The 26,615-nt window shown below is 42.5% G+C and overlaps 1 protein-coding gene across 1 annotated transcript in view; it reads left to right on the forward strand.

The window, feature by feature from the left end:
• Window positions 1-10,425, forward strand: part of CMYA5 (cardiomyopathy associated 5) — a 111,142-nt gene extending 100,717 nt beyond the window's left edge. The window contains exons 10-13 of the mRNA XM_061189392.1: window positions 860-993; window positions 2,273-2,372; window positions 4,508-4,681; window positions 9,619-10,425. Coding sequence (XP_061045375.1) covers window positions 860-993; window positions 2,273-2,372; window positions 4,508-4,681; window positions 9,619-9,865 — 655 coding nt within the window. The 3' untranslated portion in view covers window positions 9,866-10,425. The remainder of the gene's footprint in view (window positions 1-859; window positions 994-2,272; window positions 2,373-4,507; window positions 4,682-9,618) is intronic.
• Window positions 10,426-26,615: the final 16,190 nt, after the last annotated feature.

Genomic DNA, 26,615 nt, shown 5'->3' on the forward strand with positions numbered 1-26,615 from the left:
CCAAATGGAGGCTAAAAGAAAGAGCACTTGTATACTTTATTTGTATAAATGCTCTAGGACATGATATCAAGCAGATACAAGAGAATGGAAAAGAGGCACAAAAATTATTACAGCTCATTGGCAAGTTCAGAGCTCCAATCTTCAAATCCAACAAGTCCATTTGTGCTTAAATGGTTGGACTGTTACAGTGTTCTTGCCAAGCCTGCTGCCATTTAGATACCACGACCAGCACTTTTCTTTTAATGTAAATGGGAGGTTTAGGAACAGCAGCTTTGGGGATTTTATTTGGCAATTAGAATTCTCTTTTCTCTCCAGGATTAAGTTTGCTCTAAAGGATATTGTCTTCTTTAGAGATCTTCAGTTTCTATAACTTGGCTGGCTTTGGCATGATGACCATGTACAAAATCAACACTCACCTTAAGTTTTACACTATTCAGGATCTGTCAATGAGATGGTGTCTTTTGCATTATAGATTGGTTTAATATCATCTTAATCCACAAGTGCCCTCTCAGCCAAAATTTGATAAAGAAAACAATATATGCTTGGGGACTCATTAACCACAAAATTAGTCTATTTTCTGAATTAAAAAAAAAAGTTTGGTTGGCTCTATTGCAAAGAGCATTCTGGAAGGCACAATATTGGACAAAAGTTGACCAAGGTAGAAATGATTTGATAAAGTAAACTTAGTGGACAATGGCCATTTTATAAAATCTGGCTTGCTAACTCGGTGGTCATAAAAAGGGAAAAATAAGTGATTTGTTGTTAATAAAAGATGTTCATTCACTACAGGATTGAAATATGATGAGTTGTTTAGCATATAGGGTTATATTTAAAATTATTATTTTCCCTTCATATTTAGATCTTTCTCTGGAATTAAAGGACTCCAACTGAAAGTTAACCTCCAACCCAATGACAATTACTTTTTCTACGTGAAAGCCATCAGTGCATTTGGGACAAGTGAGCAGAGTGAAGCTGCCCTCATTTCCACCAGAGGTACCTTCTCCTTTGCACACAGAGAACTATTTCCAAGCATTCCCATTCCTTCCCTTCTACCACCCAGAAAAGATATCCTAGAGGGCCACTTCTTCACGCCCCCAACCTGCTGGCAGGGCTAGGTTTTTGGCATGAGGACCCAAGATTGGCCAAAGGTCAAGGTGTTTCTTTTGTTTTTCTGGTTTAAGACAGTCTCAACCTTGGCCACCCATTAGCAATCAGTCCAGGTGCTTAAGAAAATACTGATGTGGGGAGCCCACTCCTGGAGATCCTGGTCTAAGTTACCTGGATATGGGCTCTGACAAGTGTTTTAAATCTCCTCAGATGATTCTTGTTTGGTTCACAATGTGCTATAGTTTGTGGGTATGTTTTGATAGTGTGTGTATGTTGGGGGAAGAGTGGGATGAGGATATTCTTATTTTATTACACTGTGAACTCTATGAACAAGCTTCTAGTCTTATTCTTCTGTTTATTTTCCATGCCTAGCACATGGTTTGTGCCCATTCATGTTTGTTGAATGAATGAATGAGTGAGCAACTCAAGAAAGTGATGAAACTGTTCAAGGGCATTTTGGGGAAAATACCCTTGATGGTGCCAACAAAAAAAATGCTTGGCTGTTCTCAATTATTGTGAAAAGAAATGAGGAGTGGAAGAATGATCATTTTATTATCTTACGCTAGACCCAAGGATGGCAAGATTGAGGGTGGCACATTACGTGATTTGCTTAACCAGCAAAAACTTGTGGACGCACCTTGGGTGTGATGTGGTTAGGGCCAGCCTGATGTTTATAAAGAGAGGGCATGAGGGCTGTCTGTCCAGAAGTGTGTTCCCTGCAGTCCCAAATGGTGCCTGTACCGTCCACTGTTAGAACCACTCCTGGAGGTTAGACCAGTGCATCTTCAAACTTCAATGTGCGCGTGAATCTCCCAAGGAACTTGTTAAAATACCGATTGTGGTTGAGGAGGTCTGGGGCAGGCCCGAGATTCTGCATTTCTAACTAGTTTCCAGGTGAGGTAGGTAGGTGCTGCTGGTGCAGGGAGCATACTTTGCATAATAGAGTGAGCGCTAGTACGGGAGAAGCACACTGGGGTGAGGTGACCAGCCACTGGCGTTCACTAGTCCTTATCATGGATGAAATTTTGCTGTGGATCTGAAAACACTGAGCAGAGGATTTTGATGTTAGAAGCAAAGGAGACTACGATCTGAAATGCGGGGCTTGGCCCAGGGATAGCGCTCGACATTGCAGTCATGTTATAATCCTATTTTCTAACTACAATAGGAACGAGATTTCTCCTGCTGAGGGAAACGGCTCACCCCGCTCTGCAGATTTCCTCAGATGGGACGGTGATCAGCTTCGCTGAGAGGAGGCGGCTGACAGAGTAAGTAGGAGAGGAAAGCACGAGATGCCTCAGCAGGAGAGTCTTCTGAGGGTGTCACCTCGGTGTGGCCTCACCTGAGCACATTCTTGGTTTAATGCACATGCCTGGCATGTGTGATATCGAGCGTAAATTGGTACACACACATACAGTTCAGTTATGGTTCGTTACTAGGGGGAAAGTGACAGAGATCATTCAAACTTGGAGCAAATGTCAATATCTTTATTGGAAATATAAGCACAGATGGTTTTGTTTAACACATAGGCTGTTTTAAGGTATTATCTCTGGTTCAATGAAAAAAGAGCCTGGGTTAATTCTTCTATTATTTCAACAGCAAACCAGATTTTGAATCTATCCACTTAAAAAGGAATAAAGGAGAATGACATTTTGTTGAGTTTCTGGTTCTGGCCACATGCAGGACTTTCAGGATCTTGCCCTACCCGCCCCCTCCCCCCGCCCACCATCCCCCAGAAGCTCCCACAAAAGGAAGCAGCAAAGTAAAGAAATCCGAAAACTGAGGGCACGGTGGGGAGATTGCTCTGCAATTTGCCTGCACTCTCTCGTGCTTATTTTGAGGGTCAAAATGGTCAAATGGGAGAAAGTACGTGAAAGGCTTTTGAAAACTGTAACCCATGTGAAACACGCTGCTGTTGGCACTGATGCGCCCGGGGTGCTCTCACAGTATAGCCCTGAGCCCACCAACGGCGACTTGTGCTGTTTTCCTCTCAGGCTGCTATTCATCTGTCTGTAGCTCAGCTCAGGTGTTACCAGCTCCTGGAAATGACCAAGCCTTTTCTGGGCCCTGGCACCCTTTGATCTTATCCGCAGAAGGGTCTGAGCCCTGGTGGAGTCGTTTGTCAGATGCTCCATTTTGACTAGTCCTCAAGCAACAGCCTCGTCTTCCGCATCTTTAATCTCCAGAATCTAGCCTGGGGCCCAGAACACTGGAGATGCTAAACGTGTACAAATGAGTGAATTCAGGGGAAAAAAAGATTTAAGAAATAGATTGGGCTTTTCTGTCTCTTTTGGATTTCTCAGAAAAATCAAAGAGAAAAGAAATAGATTGGAGGTTGGTAAGAGTTCATAGATAATAACTGATGATAATAACTGTAATGTATTTGATAGAATTTTATTTATTTATTATTAACCTGAAAATTAGCTCATAAATACCAGGCAGCTGGGCTTTGCTCCAGACAGCAAGGGCCCATCAGTAGCCCCCTCTCTGAAATGAGGTTGTTGGGTAAAGACACGAGAAAATGAAGTACATTCCTTTGCATTAATCACTTTCTCATCTGTTAAAGGGGAGAGGGAGAGGGTGCTGACTGAATATTAACGCTGCTTAAATTAAAAATGCTTCCTTGCTGTCTCAGCCATTTCAAAGCAAAATTGAGTAATTCATGCAAACAAGGTCACCCATCCGCAGTGGAAAGTGCTTTGGTTCACTTCACCGTGTCTGTTACAAAAATAGCTGAGGTGAGACAAAAAGAGACCTTTCGACAACCTCTCAGGTGTACCTGCTACCATCTAAAGAGGCCAGAGTCCCAAAGACTGTTGACCACAAGCCTCTGCGGAGCGCAAGCATTACACCTGGTTCATCCAGGTGTAACTCCGCTCTGCTCTGGCCTCCCCAGACAACTTGCTGTTCAGGAGCAGCACCTCTTTCGGTCTCTGTGCCCAGGAAAGTCAGCAGACACTGGAACTCATTGTGAGAGAAGGTTTTAGAGACTCCTTTTTGTGTATGTGCAAGTTTCGGAAGAAAACTTTTCAAGTCATGCCCTCTTGGAATTCTCCACCTGCCTCCCTTATACTTCCTCACTCTCTTTGAAAGCAGAGATTGTGCCATTTCTTTTTATCCTGCCATTATTCTAATTATTTCCTGGTTCCCAGTCCCTCCAAGAGATACTATGTGTAATACATATGTGTTGAGTGTGGCAGTAGAAATGTGTTACATGCATGTTGACGGTTTGGGGAATTCTGTGGCCATCAGGTCAAGGTCGGGGGCACAATGAACAATGAATGTCTTTAGTCAAATTCCAGCAGTTTCCAAGGATAGAATCCTGCTTAAACTGTGTATACATTTATGAATGTTGGTGTTTATGAGATAAAGGCTGGCAATTCCTGATCAACTTTGCCTACAGAATCCCATCAGTGCTGGGTGAGGAGCTGCCTGCCTGTGGCCAACACTACTGGGAAACCACTGTCACAGACTGCCCAGCCTACCGACTGGGCGTCTGCTCCAGCTCGGCGGTGCAGGCCGGTGCCCTGGGACAAGGAGAGACCGCGTGGTACATGCACTGCTCTGGGCCGCAGAGGTAAGCCGGAGCCTGCCCCTCCCCACTTAATCAAAGTGTCATGAGTTGATGTCTAGGCAGAGGGCTCTGAGGGACCTAATAAATAGCCTACCTCTCACTTCCCTGCCCAAGTTCTGAGTCAGCTGAGAAAGAAAACAAAAGACTTAACTATTTGGAGATTCAACTACTACTCTGATTACTGAGGAAGCCGGTTTTAGAGAATGTGGTTCATATGTGAAAGCAAGAATGTTTCTTATATCGCACCCTATTAATAGACAGACTTGTACCCACGCAGAGCCTTGGCCAGGCCAGCTTCCCATCCTGCGGGGCAGAGTAGGTTCCTGGAGAAGGATGTGCATCTCTTCAGGAAACTCGTCCGGAAGAGTTAGGGAAACACATGCATGGCCAGTTTTTCCTTCAGAGCTCACCCCACGGTGGGGAGAGACCACAAGGGTAAGGCCGAAAGGGCTCCCTCCACAGAGGAGTCAACAGAACTGAGGAAGAAGTAGGTCCCCAGTACCACCCCCCTACCCCACCACCGTTGGTCTATATTAAGGGTTGGCAAACTATAGCCCAACAGGCCAAATATGACCCGCTGCCTTTTTTGTAAATGCAGTTTTATCGGAACACGGTCAAGCTCATTTGTTTACATATTGCCTATGGCTGCCTTTGTGCTACAATGGCAGAGTTGACTAGTTGTAATAGAGATTGAATGGCCCCAAAGCCTAAGATATTTACTATCTGGCCCTTTACAGACAAAGTTGACTAACCTCTGGTCTATATTATTAGTGTTACCGTCCTGGGTTCTTGGACTCTTTAATCAATAGAAATTGATAAGAGGCCAGATGAGGAATGCAAGCAAGGCTTTACTGGGACTCGTGCTGCAGCAGGAGAGAGCGAAAACAAGTAATAGGTACCCACGCTCGCTCCCTGAAGGGGAGTGAGCTGGTCCGTTATATGGGCTGAGGGTAGGGGAGGATTGCTGGGTCAGGCGGGAGGGGTGACTTAGGTGGTCCGCCCACCCCCTTGGCGGTGCCGTGGGCACAGATCATGCGCAGTACCCTGCTTGTGCTCCCAGCACATCAGAAGTGGCAGTTGGGTTTTGGCCTTTTTGTATCTTGTTGTTCATAATTTGCCCCAATTGGACATGCATGCAGTTATTTTTAGTCCTTTATAGTTTCTTTGTATTTTGTTGCTCAAGAAGACATTTGTCCAGGTGCAAGTGCTGCAGTAAAGGGTCCCAGGTCCCAGCCTGTCTCATTAGTATTGTTTAATTGCTTGATGTGAAAAAGCTGTTAACCTGTGTTAGATAAGGCGAGCATGTTATGAACTGAATATGCGCACAAGATAGTCTAATAAAAGAGCATGAGACTGGAGCCAGGAACCTGATTTTAGTCCTGGCTCCATTCTCTACGAGCCTCCTATTGACTACTCACCAGAAGTTGGTTAATCTAATGAGCATATCTGATGTGCCTCATCTGTCTTGTCAGGGGACAGGGATGCCTGGTCTGCTACATTTTGGGGTTGTGAGCATCACATGAAGTCAGGTACAAGGAAGAACTTTGAAATCGTAAAGAATCAAATGTGAGGAATTATTCAAATGTAATGCTTAAAAAGGAAGCAGTGCTCGCAAGTTCCCAGAAAAAGGCCCACAGATTGGGATTTTGCATATTTCTGGCTGCACATCTCTCCCTGCATCCTACTTGACAGAGTTTGATTCTCTGACATGGTTCATAAGGACACCATCTCCAAGAGCTATTTAAAGTCACATTCCATCAAGGCAGAGCCATGATGATTAATTGATATTCAGCCTCCTCCTAGAGCTGAAAAATCATTCAAACCCAGAGTTTATAATCGGTAGACTTAGAGCTGGAACTAGGTATTGATTTCATGAAAATTTCCTTAGACACTTGAACCCTTAAGAACCCAAACCAAAGACGAGAGTCCAGTACAAAGTTCTAGACTCTAGAAAACAGAACTGTTCATTTCATTCAGCAGGTTCAACAACTTTGGTCTTTGGCTCTTGTGGGCCTAGGGTAGGTTCTGTAGATTCTGGGAGGAGGAGTGTGCCGTGTGTGGTCACAGCACAGAGAGGTCAGGTCTTAAATGCCTCATTTCGTGTTCCAAATTAGAGCACCCTGGCCTTCAGGTTACTGAGAGTACTGCTATAGCAGACCCTCCTGTGTTTTTCCATTTTTCTCGCTTCATGATTTAAACCAAGCGGTATTACTCTTGATTCTACTTGCATCAGGCTTTAAGATGTCACAACTGGATAGGAGAAATGAAGAGAGTCTAAGGAGAAAGAATCAACGGTATTTCATCCTGTCTGTTCCTAACTTACTTCTCTAGTTCAAGGCTTTGTTTCCTTTACTAGTTTCATCCACAGCCAACATGCCTGTGCTCTTCTTCCAGTCTCCACCCACTCCAAGCCATTCTATGTGTCACAACTGGCAAATATTTCTCAAACATCATTTGCATCACGTCCTTTCCTTTTCTGCTCAAAAGTCTACAAACATCTACAGTGGTGTCGACACTCAGGTGGGACCACAGTGAAGGGGGAAGCCAGGAAGAATATGACCAGGCTGGAGTATGAGGAGTCCTGAGGGGAGTAGCCACCAGGGTGGAGAGGAGTCTGGGCTCATTCTGGGCCATCAGTGAGATTCACAGGGGTGGTCCACCCAGGTGGGAAACCTCGCACAGGTAGTTCCAGGGTCACGCAGATGTCAAGAATCAGGCTTCTGGATGAGCTTTGTTTGAACAGGGACCAGCAGTCCAAAGGATAGGGAGGGAGTCAGGCCGCAGCAGATAGGCTTGGTTTCAGGCCAGAGTGCAGGTTGGAGAAGGAAGTGATGTGCTCAGTAGAAAATGGAGGCAGAAACAAGACAGGGCGAATTCCAGGCCCTGTAGAACTGGTGGGTCCAAGGCTTCAAGGAATGTCTTTCCCTCCTTGACCTCCATGGTAGCGATTAGCTCAGGGACTGACTGGGGCTGGGCCTGTGGGCACCGGGGACCTTCCAAGCAGGGTAGGGAAATGGCTTATACGGGCATTCAGAACCCTCTAGACCAGTGCTGTGCAATCACACATTCTGCAAAAATAGAAAAATGGTGTCATATGTGGCTCTTGAGCACTTGAAATGTGGTTAATAGGACTGACGAACTGAATTTTGAATTTTAATTAATTTTAATTAATTTTAATTAATTTTAATTTAAGTGGCCACATGTGCCTGGTGGCTACTATATTGGACAGGGCAGGTCTAGAGCCTGGCCTCTGACTTACCTACCCAGGTAATATCCTCAAAGTCATTCACATGTCCCCTCCTAACCCATCAATCAGATGGTGATGTTCTCCATGACATACAGGTTTATTCTGCCACCTCATCACTGCTTCTGCTGCCCCGACGGCTTGGATCGCCTTCTCCCTTTTTTCCCCATCCAGTCCTGACCATTCTTCTTCGGCTGGATGTGAGCGCATCTGCTCCCCAAGCCCCTTCTGTAAGAGCCCCAGACTGTTCTCCATCTGTTCTCCAAGGATGAAGTTGGGCAGCCCAACAACAGCCCACTGCTGTTCTCCATCATTGCCACCTGCAGCCTCTGTGTGCTTTACAGGTTCTAAAACTTCATAATGTTCTGCCATATTTCACATTAGCAAGGCACTGAAGAGGTCCTTTATCATTGTGGAAGTCTCGCTTACCTTCCATCCCCGTGAACCTCTGCCCTTTCACATGAGCTTCATTCAGCGAGGAAATTGCTAACTTGCCATTTCCTAAATATTCCTGCACTCAAGCTTCTGGGCCTTTAAGAGAGATGTCACAGGTCTTCAAGGTCCTTGTCCTTCTCAGCCACACCAGAGTCACCCAGTTTCTCCGGCCCCAGTCTGCCCAGTGTCACTCCCACCCTCAGACCTATCATATCCACAGATCTGTCCCTCATCTCTTTTCTTCTCTTTCATCTCTCATTTATTCTCTTCTCCTGCTTTCAGGGCTCCACCCTCTGTTTCTAAGATTACCAGGAGAAAACTCCCACCTTGTGTTACTTTTTTGCATAGAGCAATTTAACTTCTTCTGTTCAGCAATTTCTCCTTGCCAGCCTGGCCTTGAACCTTTCCTTTCACAACTAAACCAGGTCCATTAAATGTGTAAGGAAACACTTTACCAATCTGTGCTCTAAGCTGGACTCTCAGCCCCAGCCCATGTTTAAGTCATCAACAATTTTCGTTCCTGCTCCGTAGAGTATGGGTTCCCTGGGGGCAGGGACAGTATGCTATGGTCTGCATATCCCCCAGAGGTGCAGAGGTCTAGCAAAGTACAGGACACACAGATATGCCCAATGACTACATGTTGAACTGAATTTGTTTGAATTGAAGAAAGAAATCAAAGGCAACCCCCCTTGGCTGTAAGGGTGCAGAAAACACTGAGAAGATAAAAAGGAAAGTTGATTTGGGGCAGTGGGAGTGTACAAAAGATGAAGTTGGGCAAAAATAATGAAATATTTCTTAAACTTCATAAAGGTCCTTATGTCAGTTACTTACAAGATTTTTAAATGGTAAAATTAATACACTTTACGGAAGGCAAGCCCGCGGTACTTTTTAAAGTACATAGCAGCCTCAAAGGAGTTTTATTCAAAAGAATGACATACCATGAATGCGGTAGTTAAAACACGTGGGCAGCTGGGAAAGAATTAAAATGTTGAGAAAAATCACAAGGGAGGCATATGTTGGTTATTCTGGGACTGCCTCCTAATGTAGAAGGAGCAAAATTATTAAAAATACGCGTCTGTTGGGAAGAGCTATGCATTTTAGCATCTAGGAGGGATCTGGTTAAAGTATTTGGGACAATGTTATTGCAACTCATTGTGAATTGAGGTGAACAACTGCAAAATCGGATATCTCCAAGTGATTTTCTTTATCATGGTCCTTCAAGATTTCCAAAGTTTTCAATTCCCATTCCATTCCATTTCAGATACACATTTTTCTACAGTGGCATTGTGAGCGATGTCCACGTGACGGAGCGTCCCGCCAGAGTGGGCATCCTACTGGACTACACCACCCAAAGGCTCCTGTTTATAAACTCTGAGACTGGACAGTTGCTCTTCATCATCAGGCACAGGTTTAATGAGGGCGTCCACCCTGCCTTTGCTCTGGAGAAACCTGGAAAATGCACTTTGCACCTGGGAATAGAGCCCCCAGATTCTGCAAGGCACAAGTGATCGTTGGCTTTTAGAGTTTGCAAGAACAAAATTCAAATGTGGGGGCTCCGTGGTTCTTTCCTGTGGGTGCTAGACATTATTCAAAACGTCTTCTGCACATTAGCACCAGTAATAGCTCCATGCACAGTGGTCGGCACGCGAGCAAAACCACCAAGAAAACTGTGACTTTCCAGAGTGTCACGTGAGTAAAGAGGATGGAAAAAGCAACCTCTGCCTTTTGGTTTATATACGTTTGAGTTCTTCCCTGAGTTAAAAGGATTTATACCTGACTTGGGAATCAAAATAGTGAAATGGACTCCCACCTGTTTCCCTGGTAGAAGAAATCCTCAGATAGACAGGTCTGAGTGAAGGGAAGGCTGTGCTGGTGATACATCTTCTCCGACAAGAAACACTGGCCTTTTCCACAAGAAAAATGTCACCTCACCTCACTAAAGGATGCGGAGTCCCAATCAGCAGAGAAAGTGTTTTAACCATTCAAAGCTGATAACGAACTCTTTTGTAATCATTATATACGGTAGAACATGAGTCTCTTTTCCCTGAAATTTTAAATGTAGAAAAGTGCTAGATATTAGAAATTTCCATTTTGTTAAATAAATGGTTAGAGTCTATAAAACAAAACATGTTATGTGAACTTACTGCATGTGACTTGTGAGTCTGGCATCTCTGGACGGGACGAGCTGCGAATAAAGAGCCATCACGCTGCAGTGGGTTATGCTACCACTCATTTTCATGTGAGAATTTTACACATGTATGTTTTAAAGTCGAAACATTTTCAGCCTGTAGTTACAGACAACTACCAGAAACTGAGAATCTCTTTTTGCTAAAAATAAAATGGTGGGTCATTTTTAGATATTGTATTGAAATCTCTCAAAATCTTCCTAAAATATGTGTGCAGAGTTGATAAATCTAGAATGCATGTTGAGCTGATTGCTCTTGTTCTCCATAATATAAATACTTTGATCATACTTACAGATTTTTTTTTTAACATTACCAATTCAGTTGTTTTCTTACGTCGAGAGACAGTGTCCTACTTTTGGCATATATCCTGAAATCCATTGTTTAATAGCTAGCGTAGCCAAACTGGATCTGTAACTGCAGTAACAGAGCGCCTTCAAAGCCTTCATCATCCTGCTTTGAAATTGGAGCAGCTGCTGGGAAGAAGGGTACTTAGTGAAACAGGAGGAATAACTTGTTGCTTTATGGGAAACACTATCTTCAGTTTTTTCAAGCCTTAAAAGTGTTAATGAGGTTCTGACTGATCAGCAACCCATGGTCATTATTACTTTTCTTGGTGGGAATGTAGTGTAATTCAAAACAATAACAACAGTGGCAGCAACCACATGGAATTTAGAATTTGACTCAGTTGGGGTTCCTCCAAAAGTAGATCTCGAGGTAAAGATTTAGCGTGGGTTCTTTACACAGGAGGTGTCCGAGGAAGCACGTGTGAGGAAGTGGGGAAAGTGAGACAGGAAGGGGCAAGAGCGGATGAAGGACATGTTTTATGGGTGGGTTATTACACTGTGAACACCTGGGGCTCGCTCATGCTGGGGGCACCCCCAGAAACCACTCAGAACATGCCAGAGGCTGAAATGTAAGTGCTCCTCTCCAACCCCAGTTGGTTGAGCATTGCCCCAGGGGACCCTAGGGGACATTAAATTCCCTTTTCCTGCCTTTCCAGGTTGTGTTCCTTGCAAGCTCCTGTGGTCACAAGAAAACCCTCAAAGGGTACAAGAAACATAGGTGCCTGACACAGTTGACAGTGGGCTGACAACCCTCTAATACAGCTGCTGGTGCACTCAGGTGAGCTGGGGCGAATGGGACAGGACACCAGCAGCGCCCATCATCAAGTTGGAAGCAGCTCTGGTATCGAGGAGGAAGCCGTGTAGTAATGGGAAGAACTAGGTTCAAATCGTGATTCAGCCCTTATAGGTCAGCACATTATGCAACTCAGAGGCTTTAGTGATGCCTTTTTCTCAGGATAATTGTAAACATGAGATTAAAGAAGCATGTGAAATGGCACAGCATTTTTAGCTTATAAAACATCCTGACAGGGGATGCTGGAGACCCTCTGTGGCCAACCCTCCACCGCCTCCCTGGTAAATGGCCTCCTGTCTCTCACTCCATAGCAAGTGGATGGTGGCAGGGAGGACAGTGGGGTCAGGAGATCATGTTTTAGCCGCCTTTGTCTGTTGACTGATAGGCGAGTTCCTGGTTGCTTCCTAGGGGATTATTCCAGTGCAGACAAGCAGAGTGAAGCTAATGTCATTTCCTCATGTCCTCCTCCTCCTTGGTCCTTCTTCTCTGAGTTCCATTCCCTTCTTGCCCTTCCTCTTCCCACAACACAGATCCTCAGAGAAAAGAAAGGAAGTTAGCAAATTTTGGTCAAAATTTCTCTTCTGGAAATCTGTTGATGGTTAATAACATGTATAGCCCATGCATTATCTCTTTTAATCCCCATCAGAACCTTGCACAATAAAAATTGCTATTTTATAGATGAGGAAACCAGTCTTAGAGCAGTTAACTGACTTGTACATAGTCACAGCCGGCAGGTGGCAGAGCCCGGATTTAGATATAGCTCAAATCCTGAGCTTAGAGAATAAAATGATTATATTTTGTTTCATTTTTAATCGCAGATCATTTTTTCTACGTATACGTGGTGTGTGAAAATTACGTGTGTGTATACATACTCTCTCACACACATACCACATGTACACATATGAATATACATGTATGCACACATACATTCATTCATATATACACATTCTCTTCCCTCCTGAATTGACTTCCTTCCCAAGCCTCTGTTTTGTTGTCAATACTGTCGTAGTCCTGGCAGACATGGGATACCTTGATTCTTTCTTCATTACCAATGACCTTATTTAGGATTCAGAAGCATGTTTAATATTCTATTTGTGGAAAAACATGAAACCACATACATGAAGCCACAGTGTTGCCTCTAACAGGTACAGGGCCAAAATAAAGGAGCGTGTGGGAAAAAGAAAAAAAATGAGGATGAACACTGTGGTCCTTCTCTATCTGTTTGCATACATACCTGGCAACTCTGGCTGGATACAGTCTTTGTCAAAGTTAGAAATATTTTTCTGTTGGAGCAAACCAGAGCATGTGCCTGTTGTTTTTCTGGACGTGCTTCCCTACATCCAACAGAACTAAGTATTGTACTTCATCACACCCACTTACAAAACTGTGTGCTTTCAGCACCAAGCACTAACACTCTCCCGTCAGAAGCACCCTTCAGGCCACAGAATGGCTTGTATCTGAAGTCCCTTCTCACCCTTGCTGTGTTAATTACCCATTAATCATCTCTGAAAGAACTCACAGGACTGAAGCAGTTTATACTCATGGAAGAGCTTTATCATAGGCAAAGGATATGGTCCAGCCACACAGAGGCAGGATCGGCACTGAAAGGACCCTCATATGTCAAGTGCAGTTTTCCTTGTCTGCCCACTGCTGGTATGCACAACATGCACGTGTCTCCAAGCCTCAAGCCACCAATAGGGTGTGTGTGAAGCGCCTCGGTAGCAGGAAGCCGAAGTTTTGTTTCAGGGAGGTTGGTGGGGTGCCCTCATACTGAGCTGGTCGTATACTTTCTAGCTGTGCAACTAGCCCTAAGTGTTGCAGCTCACCTCCCTGACCCCTACAGCCTCCACCAAAGCCAGTGCCTAAGATAAATCCAATAATTACCACTAAACGATGCTGACATTCTGATACATCCTACTCCGAAACAACTGATGGATCCATGGTTACAGAATGTCACTTGTTTTTAGTTAATAGAGTCCATGGCATTAGGCAAGGATCAATAACTGTGTGGATACACACATGGTCAATTAAGACTAGTGGGAATGAATCCATGCTAGGCACTTACTGTCCTGAATTCCGGAGCCCAGCTGCTGGGGGATGTTTTCAAAATAATAACAGTAAGAGCTGAGTGCCTCCACTGTCGATAGCCATCCCCTCGTATCTCTGATTTGGTGACTACTAGGGAGTGATCCAGGGCACAGCCCTGAGCTGAATGAAGTTCGACCTGATTTCCAGCCCACTTCACAGTGCCAGGGGCGGGCAGGGTTGGGTAGGGGAAAGGACATATTTCTGTACAATTTTCAGAGTAGCAGATCAACATCTCTCATTTTCCTTTACTACCCTCATAGTGTGTGTGGTTGTACCCCTCTTTTATGTGCCCCTGTTTTGGTCTTAACTCTATCTATGCTGTTTGTTTTCTCTAATCAATATCAGTAATTTCAGGTGCCCAAATAGCGTATGAACTCTAAGAATAGTTTGCGAATAGTTGGAGGGTTGAGAATGTTTAACTTGGAACAAAGACAAGTTAAGGAAGGAAATAAGAGGTCTTCAAAGACTTGAAGGGCTGTTATATGGAAGGAATAGGCTTATTTTGATTTTTACTCCAGGACCAGTGGGTAGAAGTCCCAGTGTTGAGGAATTTGGTTCAAGAGAAGGGAGAACACCCCATCAGTGACAGCTGGCTCAGAGACATGCTGCTTAGCAGGTAATAAGCACTCGGAGTCAGGCTGAAAGATCAACCATCTGGAATATTAAAGAGTATATTCTTGCTTTGAGTTCCAGATCCATGGTTTTTAAACTATGTTCCTGGGATACTGGGATTCCCCAGAGGGGCCTGAGGGCCAACGTGGGATCCAATGGGAAAGCCAAGTGGGCATAAATTCAAACCTCTATCCCTTTCCATCACTGAGTGGCTGAATTTTATTCTGTTTTACCTGCTGGGTTCTATATAATAGTTTATTTGATGAACAGGTTTCTATGGTTAAATAAAGTTTTAAAAGTAGATAACCACTGAGATTCAAGTCTGAATTCTGTGATGCAGAATTCACTTTAGGGACCCCAAGGTCCCTAAATCTCTCATTCTCTCCGAGTCCCTTTTCTTTTACTGTCCAAATACTGATATTATATTGATTGCAAGAAATTCTGATTCCTATGTCAAATTTCCAAGAATTTCTCTAGATTATTACATTCTCCTTGTTGACATCTCCGTCCTCCAAATTCTCCTCCACCACCTCTAGCCACCTCACCACTACTTCTTCATGCTTCCCTGGTCCCATTTGACCTTCACCATCCAAAACATTGACATAGTCTCCATTGATTCCTTAAAGCAGTGCTAACACAAGACAGACGTTGGTAGCGGTTAACATAGCTTCTGTTGAAGACTTGGGGTTAATAAGGGAAATTTCTTCATAGATTATGTGACAAAATAAAACTGAATGTGGGGGCTTCCCTGGTGGCGTAGTGGTTGAGAATCTGCCTGCTAATGCAGGGGACATGGGTTCGAGCCCTGGTCTGGGAAGATCCCACATGCCGCGGAGCAACTAGGCCCGTGAGCCACAACTACTGAGCCTGCGCGTCTGGAACCTGTGCTCCGCAACAAGAGAGGCCACGATAGTGAGAGGCCCGCGCACCGCGATGAAGAGTGGCCCCCGCTTGCCGCAACTGGAGAAAGCCCTAGCACAGAAACGAAGACCCAACATAGCAATCAATCAATCAATTAATCAATCAATCAATAAATAAATCTTTAAAAAAAAAAACTGAATGTGAAGCATCTCATGTTACCAGGAGCCCCCTCTGATACCTTCTTCAGCCCAGTCTTCCAGACATATTGAACAGACAAACCTCTCCATTCTACTTTATTCTTTAAGTTTCTAGCTCTGTTTAAACTTTGTTTTTTTCAGATCAGCCAGTGCAACTAGAAAGCATAAAAATAAAAACACTTCTCTTACCAATGTAGACACATTTGTAATAGACTGAGAGCAAAATTGTGCCCTCCTATCTCAGCCTCTTCTATCCTGCCCAGACTTTAGGCCTTTCTTTGCAGAACTAAAAGGTCCATTAAAAGCAATTCCCTGAACCAAAGAGCACTTCTTTTCCAAAGGTGAATTTGGCCATTACTCCTTAGAATGGTTTTAGAATCTCTTAGTATCTTCCCTTTCGTGGATTTCTGTACAACTAGCTAATAATTGAAAATCCTTTCTCAACCTAACCCGAGCTCCCAGACTTCGTGTTGGGCTGCCCAACACCACGGAGGACCTTACTACATGTTAGGCACTTCAGGGAGAATGATACACTTCCAGAGTCAACATGTTATTTGAGGACTTTGTAACTTTGGAGGCCTCAGGAAAAATAAATAGGAAAAAGGAAAATGGGGAAGGAGAAGCACATTTCATTCATTCAACACAGATTTATTGAGTACTTACTATGGGTCGGGTGCTATTCTAGACCCTGGCAAAATGGCAGTCATCAAATCAGACAAAATCCCTGCTTGCAAGGAGCTTATATTCTAGTGGAGGAAGACAGACAATAAACACGTACATAGTATGTCAGTGGGGAATAAGAATTAGGAAGAAAAATAAATCAGGGTAAGAGAATGAAGAGTAAAAGGAGGCAGGTATTGCTATATATTGTAGGTATGACGGGACAGCGTCTCTAGTAAGGTGATATTTGAATAAAGACCTAAATAAAGTGAGGGAACAGGTCATGTGGATATCTGCAGAGCAATAGTATTCCCTACAGAAAGAACAGCAAGTGTAGAGGTCCTGAGGCAGCAGCATGGGGGTGTGTTAAAAGACCAGTGAGGAGGCCATGGGACTGGAGTGGAATAATCAAGGAGGAGAGAATGCTATGGATGCAGACAGTAGCTGGGGACCAGTTCATAATGCCCTTAAAGGCCAAGTAAGGACTTTAGGTTATATTCTGGGTGAGTTAACAACAAGTAACAGGTATGAGGAGTAATGCAATGGCAGAGACTGCAATGGCAGTCTCAAAGAACTGGCTTTTCACTTGTTTGGGTATTGTGTTTTTCAGCATTAAACAGGACGTTTCATAAAGGTCCCCTGGGCTGGCCTTTGCCAGCTCTCAGCTCCTGCAAAGAAAGGGCCTGGTGTGGGTGGGAGAGAAGAAAAGGTGTTCTCTGTCCCCTTCTCAGCTCTGTCCAGGAACCCTGGGGCCCTGCTCACTCCCTGCTTCTAGGGGAGCAGCCCTGCTGACTAGTTGCCTTTAGAACAGCCTTGTGCAGAACTGTGGGGAAAAACTGCTATTGTACCTGGGCTGACTTTGTGTTGAACTGAGTCTGTTTACCCTCAATGAAAAGTTGGCAACCACCAAAGATGGAGAAATACAAGCAAATTTGAAGGAAATGTTTTATGTCTTTTCAACTGCATGAATTTGCAGTTACAGGGAAAATGAGATAATGATGTCATCCAGGGAGTTGCCTGACGAAACGGGGCCTCAAACAGGGTCTCACAGGTGTGTATATAAATGTGTATGTGAGTGTGTTTGTGTGTGCATCTGTATGTTGTGCATATTTCATATGTGTGTGTATGTGTGTGTGGACATGTGTGTGTATGGGGGAAGGGTCTGGTTTTCCCGGGTTAGAATTGTCATTACAATTCAGGGCTGGTTTTCCCACTGAAGATCTAGGAACTGGATTGGTCAGAGCTCCCAAAGGTTGTCAGGTCCACAGGGATTCACCCACATTAATCAAGCCCACAGAAGACTGATTGATAATTTAGGATGCCAATCGCTTAATCTATAGTGAGAAATCAAATTGCCAAAGGGGCTGGAGAACATACATCTCTGATCAGAGGATTCTCTCTCTAGGCCCCTGAGCTCCAAGACCTGCAGGTACCCACCATGGTCAGTGTTGGGCTGCACATACTACCTGTGGCTCTTTACCTCTCAAATCCCACATGCTCAGGAGAACTGACAGATTTTTACATGGGAAGCTCTGTGTAAGTCAAAAGATTGTTTGGTTATGTGGAAAGCAAGGCAAGTTATGTGCAAGATCTTAATGGTCAGCATTATTAAACTGCCATGACCAGCCATGGGCCCAAATATTTGGGTTTGCTGCTCCAAGTACTTTCTCCTTGCATCATCCCTGAGGATTTTTCCCTGAGAAAATCCTTGTCCTTTGGGGGTTTTATCTATTCAGTCCAAATTCTTATACTCACAATTAAAAAAAAAAAAAAAAAAGAAGATGCCTTAAGGGCATTTTCCAGGCTCTAGTGTTTTTTTTTTTCATTTAGTGAGTACTTGATTAGATTTCTAGGCCCTGTTCCTCCTGCTTTTGATCTGAAAAAATATCATGCCTGTTAGATGACCGTTGCAAATGATAGAACATCTTCTATTATGTCAAGATCTTACCAATTTAATAGTCAGAAGGAAACCACACTTGAAAGTTGTTATGTGACATCTCACTGTCTCTCCTGTGGACTGACTGCATGTGGGGGGAGGAGGAGGACACTCATTGAAGGATTTGTTGTAACTGATGAGAGTGGGTTAGAACACAGATCATCATGTAGATCTGTGTTGAGAGAGACATGGCTCTGCTCCTTCACAGTGTGTGACTTTGGGCAAATTGTTTAGCCTCCTTTAGAGTCCTCATTGTAAGGAAGGAATAGTACTAGTTATTATGTCATAAGGTTGTTCATTTATTCATTCATTTATTTGAGTACTAACTAAGTTGCCAGGCACTGCCATAGGTACTAGGGATCCAGCAGTGATCAAAACAAATAGCCCTGCCCACAGGAAGTTTACATTCTAGTGAGAGGAACAACACACAATAAAGGAGATAAATAAGTAAACTGTTTAGTATCAGAAAGTGATAAGTGCTATAAACAAAAATAAAGCAGGGAAGGGTTGTTGTGTCATGTAAATGAAAGAACGTATGTAAAATTCTTAGCAGAGTGCCGGCATATGACAATAGCAAAAATTTTAGCTGTTATTAATTCAGCTATAATGCAGGGACTTATTACAATCAAAGAACCTAGTTTACCCCTCAGAAAAGCAGAGTGTCCTCACACACACCTTGGCATGCTCTCCATGGCATACTATCCATGGCCATTGTATCTCCAATGAAAGTTTAATATTTTCCTGTTTTTACTCATTGCAAACATTCAGGGAAAGTATTTAGAGCAAAAGATAAATTATCCTTAATTTCACCACTCAGAGGGAAGCAATGTTAACGTTTGGTGTGTGTCCTCCTAGGCTCTTCTCTTTTTTCCCTCGTACGCGCGTGCACGCACGCATACACACACACACACACGCTTTAAAAAATGTAAATAAAATCACTGTTACATAGTCTGCTCTTGTTACTTAAAGCTATGTCATGAACATCTTCTCACATCAACAGATTCACATCACTATTTTAATGCCCAAATGTAGTCCACTGGAAAGATGGATCATAGACTACTCAACCAGTTCATTATTGATAGGTATTCAATAGACCTCCAAGTTTTCATTTCTATAAAAGTCTGGTTTTAAAGGCACCAACTTAACTATTTGGCCTAGAGTTTTTCTTGAATTTGTCATGGGAAATTGTGTATTGTTTCCATATTTACTGTGAACTTGAACCAGTTTGTATAAACCCAGTTGGGAAGACTGAATAGAGACTCTGATGGTGCAAGCTTAGTGCCCAGCTTTATTTAGAGTCAATTCAATATATTATATTTAATTATGTTCAATTTGAATATGTATTTTTTAACATCTATCGTATCAAGATACCATACTGATTCCTGCTGGGAATGAAGATGAGTAAGATGCAATCCCCACCTTCAAGAAGGCCAGGGCAGGAGCACAGGGTTCTAATGAGCATATAGGCTGAAGAATCATGGGGTACAAAGCAGGGAGAGAACATATCTTGTGACCAAGTAATATTAGTTTTACATCACTAGCGTGTTGAATAAGCAAGACTCCAGAGGTATAGTCATAAAAGACATTTTATTTTTGTCTCCTTGTACCTTTTTAAGTTTATTCAGTGGAAAGAAGTTCTAAGTGAAAGTGTAGGCAGAGGAACTTGGGAGGACTTAGGTGGGCTTTCTTACAAGAAATGTCTGTGCTAAGACCTGATGGCTGAATAGGAGTCGGCCAGATTGAGGGCAGTGGGTTATGGAGGCAAGAGGAGGGGAGAGAAGAGTGTTCCTGACATAGAGTAAAGGTGAGGAGGTGAGAAATAGCCTGATGCCTAAGAGGGACTCAAAGGTCAGTGTAGCGCTTGGGGATGGGGGGAAGGAGGGAGGGGGAAGGAGTGGCTTTGGGGATGACTCTAGGACATGGCAGTGGAGGGCTCCTGTGGGGGAGAGATTGTCTCTGAAGACCCTAGGTTTTAGCTTAGGGCCCCGTACAAATCGGGTGGTAAATAAATGTTGTTGAAAGTGAAGTCTGAAAATCATATAGATTTTTGGTTCTTCTTTAACACAATTTCCCTTCTCACCATTCAGAATCACTGTGTGTCAACTTCCTACTTCTCTCCACTTGAAAATTTGAGGGCTGTCTCCAAACAGCCCTTGGATTGTAAGTCAGAAGGAGAAAAATGTTTCGGTCCTTCAAGCAGAAGCTCCAAGCAGAGTCTGTTTGCTGGTCACCTAGTTTTCTCAATGACTGGAGGTGAGTGAAGGATTGAAACCTCAGGGTCAAGCATTATCACCCAGATAGGGAGAATAAACCTGACTCGTTCAAAACACAAGCTATTTCAAAGGTCGTTTTCTAAGGAAAAAATGTTGATCAATGGCATTTTTCAGGAAATCACCTCTGTTGAAATATTTATAATGCTTTTTACTTGTCTTCCTTCAGTGAATTAAACTATAACTAAGCTTATTTCTTGATTTGCATTTCTCCTTAATTATTCTGAGCTAAGTTCTACCCTGCAGAGCTCCAGAAAATGGATAAAATATGCATTTGAGCATTGAACAGCAGCAGCAGACACCTACACACCAGCCCTGGCTGTGTGGGATGCTGCCATTTTCCCCAAGTCATTTCAGGTCAGAAACACCTCTGCTCCCAAAGAGTAGCATTTAGGGGGCCCCCCCACAAAGTCTTTGCGTGCACCTTATAATGTGAGAAGTGGGGAGCCGTGCATTGTACTGCACTCTCCCAAGAATAAGTTCGGGGCTACTTTTTTGCCCCTATAGGCATAGAAATGAGTCTCTACTTATTCAGCCCAATGGGAAACCCTGTGAATTACCTCTACGGGGCTTGAAGTTCAAAATCGGAAAATTGTTTTTGCTTTGTTCCCATTCAATTAGAGCTTTCTTTTTATTTTATTTTTTTAATTTTTTAATTTAATTTTATTTATTTTTTTATACAGCAGGTCCCTATTAGTCATCAATTTTATACACATCAGTGTATACATGTCAATCCCGTATGGTGTCCATACGTTTGTTCTCTACATCTGTGTCTCAACTTCTGCCCTGCAAACTGGTTCATCTGTACCATTTTTCTAGGTTCCACATATATGCGTTAATATACAATATTTGTTTTTCTCTTGCTGACTTATTTCACTCTGTATGACAGTCTCTAGATCCATCCACGTCTCAACAAATGACCCAACTTCGTTCCTTTTTATGGCTGAGTAATATTCCATTGTATATATGTACCACATCTTATTTATCCATTCGTCTGTCGATGGGCATTTAGGTTGCTTCCATGACCTGGCTACTGTAAATAGTGCTGCAATGAACATTGGGGTGCATGTGTCTTTTTGAATTATGGCTTTCTCTGGGTATATGCCCAGTAGTAGGATTGCTGGATCATATGGTAATTCTATTTTTAGTTTTTTAAGGAACCTTCATACTGTTCTCCATAGTGGCTGTATCAATTTACATTCCCACCAACAGTGCAAGCGGGTTCCCTTTTCTCCGCAGCCTCTCCAGCATTTGTTGTTTGTAGATTTTCTGATGATGCCCATTCCAACTAGTGTGAGGTGATACCTCATTATAGTTTTGATTTGCTTTTCTCTAATAATTAGTGATGTTGAGCAGCTTTTCATGTGCTTCTTGGCCATCTGTATGTCTTCTTCGGAGAAATGTCTATTTAGCTCTTCTGCCCATTTTTGGATTGGGTTGTTTGTTTTTTTAATATTGAGCTGCATGAGCTGTTTATATATTTTGGAGATTAATCCTTTGTTGATTCGTTTGCAAATATTTTCTCCCATTCTGAGGGTTGTCTTTTCGTCTTGTTTATGGTTTCCTTTGCTGTGCAAAAGCTTTGAAGTTTCATTAGGTCCCATTTGTTTATTTTTGTTTTTATTTCCATTACTCTAGGAGGTGGATCAAAAAAGATCTTGCTGTGATTTACATCAAAGAATGTTCTTCCTCTGTTTTCCTCTAAGAGTTTTATAGTGTCTGGTCTTACATTTAGGTCTCTAATCCATTTTGAGTTTATTTTTGTGTATGGTGTTAGGGAGTGTTCTAATTTCATTCTTTTACATGTATAGAGCTTTCTTTTTAAAAATAACCTTAATACTTATCACTGTGGAACTTTTGGAAACTATGGAAAATGATGACTAAAATAAACAGTATGCACAATTCCACAGATCTAGACTCCGTTGGTAGGTTCTTTGATTTTAGGCCTTTTGCCTTCTGCTTTCCTCAAATGCAGATGCAATGCCTAGAGGTATCACAGGCATCTTGCAACCTTGAGGATGAAATTCACATGCTGAGCATGAAGGAGCATAAAGATGGGAGCCGGGATCCTCAACAACATTGTTGAGACAACATTCCCGTTCTTTAGTGCCTACTTCTAAACTTTGTGTGGCTTGAGTTAAATTAACCTCTACCCTTTTAAGCCATTAAAATAGCTTTCATTTTGAAGTACATTCAGAAAATGAATCACAAGTTTACAGCATGATGAATTTTTTTCAACGCTAATATGCGTATAGTCATGTATGCTGTTAATCCATTTGTAGACATGTAATATATGTATATCGAGAAAAAGACCATTACAATAATTGATTCCCAGTCACTCCCACTTCCTTAGGTAACCAGTATCTGCAAGTAACCATAAATTAGTTTTTTCAACTTCATGTGAATGGAATCATAATATTTTTTTTCTTTGTTTTTGGCTTCTTCTGCTCAACATTGTATTTGTGAGATTTATCCATGCTGTTGTTTGTAGCATTATTTGTTCATTCTCTTTGCTATACAGTAGTACAATTTATAAATGCACTAATTTATTTATTCATCTGCTGTTGGTGGACATTTGAGTTGTTTCCAGTTTGGGGCTATTACTAATGGTACTGCTATGAACATTCTGGTACCTATCTTTTAGTGAGTATGTGTACCCTTTCTGCTGGGTAAATACCTAGGAACAGAATTGCTGGGTTGTGGCACGCTTATGTTCAGCTTCAGTAGACACTGCCAAAATGTTTCCAAAGTTGAGTTCCAACCAGCACTGTGTGAGAGTTTCAGTTGTTTCATATATTTGTTACCACTTGGTATTATTTGTCTATTTCTCTTTAACCATTCTGTTGATTATATAGTGGTACCACATTATGGTTTAAATCTGCATTTCCCTGATGGTTATAGAAGATGAACATCTTTGTATATATTTATTGATTTATTGGCCATTTGGGTATCTTTTTAAGTTTCCGTTCAAATCTTTTGCCCACTTTTCTATTATGTTGTCTGTCTGTTTGTTTGTTTGGTAGGATTCCTGTATATATTCTGAATATGAGTTCTTTGCTGGATATATATTTTGCAAGCCCCCCAACGTTTTGTAGCTTAATTTTTCACTCTCTTAGTGATTTTTGATAAACCAAAGTTTATTTTAATAAAATTCAATTTATCTTTTTTTCTTTACCATTAGTTTTTGTGTTCAGTATAAGAAAGCTTTGCCTACCTTACCCCTGTAGTCATAGAGAGATTTTTGTATGTTTCTTTTTAAAAGTTTTCCTGTTTTATTCTAGCTTTCACATTTAGGTTAAATATATAGATACTGATTTTTCATGTATGCTATAAGGTAGAAATCAAAATGCAGCTTTTCCCTCATGGACAAAGAATTGATCCAGTCCTATTCATGAAGTATCATCCCTTCCCCAATGTACTGCAAAGTCACCTTTGTCAGCTTAAGCCATTTCAAATTGTTTTTTGTTGTTACCAGCAGCCAGAGGATCCCATCTGATGTTATGTGTATGAGTGTGCATGCAATATTTTCCTTCATATCCTTAAATATTCATTGAGTATAATTTTTAATATGTGGTAAATATTCCATTATAATGATGTAGCCTCATCTATTTAACCAATAATCTGATGCTGGACATTTGTTTCCAACTTGTGGTTATTGTAAATGATTCTAAAATGAGTATTCTTGTCTATAAATATTTGCACATACATCTCATTATTTTCTTTCAGTAAGTTCTAGAAATGGAATTATGAGTTAAAATGTACAAATTTTTAAAGCCTTTTGATAAATACTGCCAAATCAACATAGAGTTAAACACAACCTGAAAAAAGAAGCATGTGGAGAGTGTGCTTTTAAAGTACTGTAATCCTGCAGTAGAGAAGCTGATAATACCACCTTTAAAATACAAATGTATTTATTTAACTTTTTTTCTAATAAATTTCACTGATTTTTTTCTACTATTTACCTTCTTAATGACAATAGAATTCAGCAGATTGGAAATTACTTGCCATAAATGTGAGATTGGCTGTCTGGGGATACAAAAAAATTTCAACATAAAAGCCTGCCTATTTATTTCTAGTACTTGAAGCTTAGAATGCAAGCAATGGGAGCAGGTAGTCCTTATATTCATCACAGTATCCCTGCTGTCTCTTTCAGTTCATAGAGTCCTTTTTTCCTTTATTTTGCTGTTGCCATTTTCTTTTCTTTCGTAGGCTATAGAGGATGCAGGAATGGCATGGAGATAATACGGTGTTTTGGAGGCATGGAGGACTTGATTGGTGGGGGGGAGGGAGAGGTGGTGGTAGGAAACTGCTCCTGAATACCCTAGCCCACAATTCTTCGAGGAAAGGAGAGATGGAGGAAAGGAGAAGCAGCATCAGGGGAGGTGGAGTTTCCACTCTAAAGGGATTATGAAAGACTTAGAAAGACTGCACACTAATTGTCGTCACCTCTGCTCAGACCGAGCAGACTGAGCCAAAGGTGTCACCATGGCTATTTCTGCAGAGTTTCACAAAAGAGACCCTTCTGAATTAGAGAAGGGGACTCTCGGTTGCCATGGTGATGCAGGGTTTAGTGGGAGGGCTCTGACTTACCTTCACAAAGGTGGGGATTTATTCTTCCAAGCAAAGTCAAAACTGTATCCCTTAAGGTTTAGGAACAGGGTCTTTGTGAGTAGATTTGGACGGCTGAGAAGGGCCGGCTGGAATGTAAGCCACAGCGACAGCGCCTAACCCTTTAACACTTGCAGGTCTGCCGCTGCCTCCTGGGCTGGCCCAGAGAAATCTGTCCGGCCCCAAAGGAAGGGCCCTTGTGTGGTTTGTGCCAGATCTAAAACAATGGTGGTTGGGTAATAATTATAAGCACTGGGGAGGAAACTGTTCTTTTACATTTCTGACTGAGGAAGGTGATAGGGCAGCCTGAGAGCTCCCGGAGGAACTGGAGGTGTGTATACCTTTCAGGAGGGGCTCATCCACCTCCACTGACCATCTGGGAAGGCACCTGGGCCTGTAGGAGTTGGAACCCTAAAAGGAAGAGAAGGAAATGGATTGCTTTGGGGAGGGTTTCCCCACGGGGCTTCATGCGTTCTGGCAGACAAGTCAAACCATGGCCAGACTTCAACACTCTTTGAATAAACATCTCCATTTTCATGCCTTTGTACTTTCTGTTGTATTGTTATTGTTGCTATTGTTTGTTTGTGTTTACTTTCTTCATAATGTCCCTTTAGAAAGTCTCTGATTTTTGTCTTGGCCAAAGAAATTTGAAGAAAAAAATAGTTTCAGACTGTTGTAGGTTGACTTGTGTCTCAAAAATGTACGTTGACGTCCTAAGCCTGGTGCCTATGAACATGATCTTATTTGGGAATAGAGTCTTTGCAGATGTTGTCAACTGGAGTCGGGTGGGCCCTAAATCCAGTGAGTGGAGAGATTCACCCACAGGGAAGAGGCCCATGTGAAGACGCAGGCAGGGGTTGGAGTGGTGCATCTAAAAGTCAAGATGTGCCAAGGATTGCTGGCAACCAGCAACCACCGGGCTCTCAGAAGAGGCAAGGAGAAATTCTCCTCTAGAGCTTAGGAGGGAGCATGGCCCTGCTGACACCCTGGTTTCAGACTTCTGGCCTCCAGCCTGTGAGAGAACACAGTCCTGTTGTTTTAAGTCTCCCAGTGTGTGGGAATTTGCTATGGCAGCCCCAGGACATTCATGCGCAGGCCGTGGGGCTTAGAGCACCCCTGCTGTGGTGAGTGACACAGGAGATCTGAGCAAATATGTGGGTGGAGCAAAGACAGAACTGCACTTAGCTACAGAATGGTTCTTGCCTATAGCATTCCCTTACAGCTTGACTTACTCTCGTCACATACGGGGATTCAGAGGCGCTGAGACCTTCCAAGGCACATTATGTAGATCTAGTTGGACTTTAACTTTTTAAAAATTTTGGTGAAAAGCATATAACATACATTTAAAGTCGTAACAATCTTTAAATGTGTGATTTAGGGATAAGTATATAGCAGTCTCCCCCTTATCCGTGGTTTTTGTTTTCTGTGGTTTCAGTTACCCACGGTCACCTGTGGTCTGAAAATGTTAAATGGAAAATTCCAAAAATAAACAATTCATAAATTTTAAATTGCATGCCATTATGCACAGTATGAGGAAATCTCATGCCATCCTGTTCTATCCCTCCCATGACAACAATCAGATCAACTGTCAAGGTAACACTATTTAATAACAGCCCAAAGTGCAAGAATAGTGATGCTGGCAATTCAGATATTCTTTTACATGCCTAATTTATAAATTAAACATTATCATAGGTATGTCTGTA

Source organism: Eubalaena glacialis, chromosome 4 (genome assembly GCF_028564815.1).
Source record: "Eubalaena glacialis isolate mEubGla1 chromosome 4, mEubGla1.1.hap2.+ XY, whole genome shotgun sequence".
Classification (NCBI taxonomy): domain Eukaryota; kingdom Metazoa; phylum Chordata; class Mammalia; order Artiodactyla; family Balaenidae; genus Eubalaena; species Eubalaena glacialis.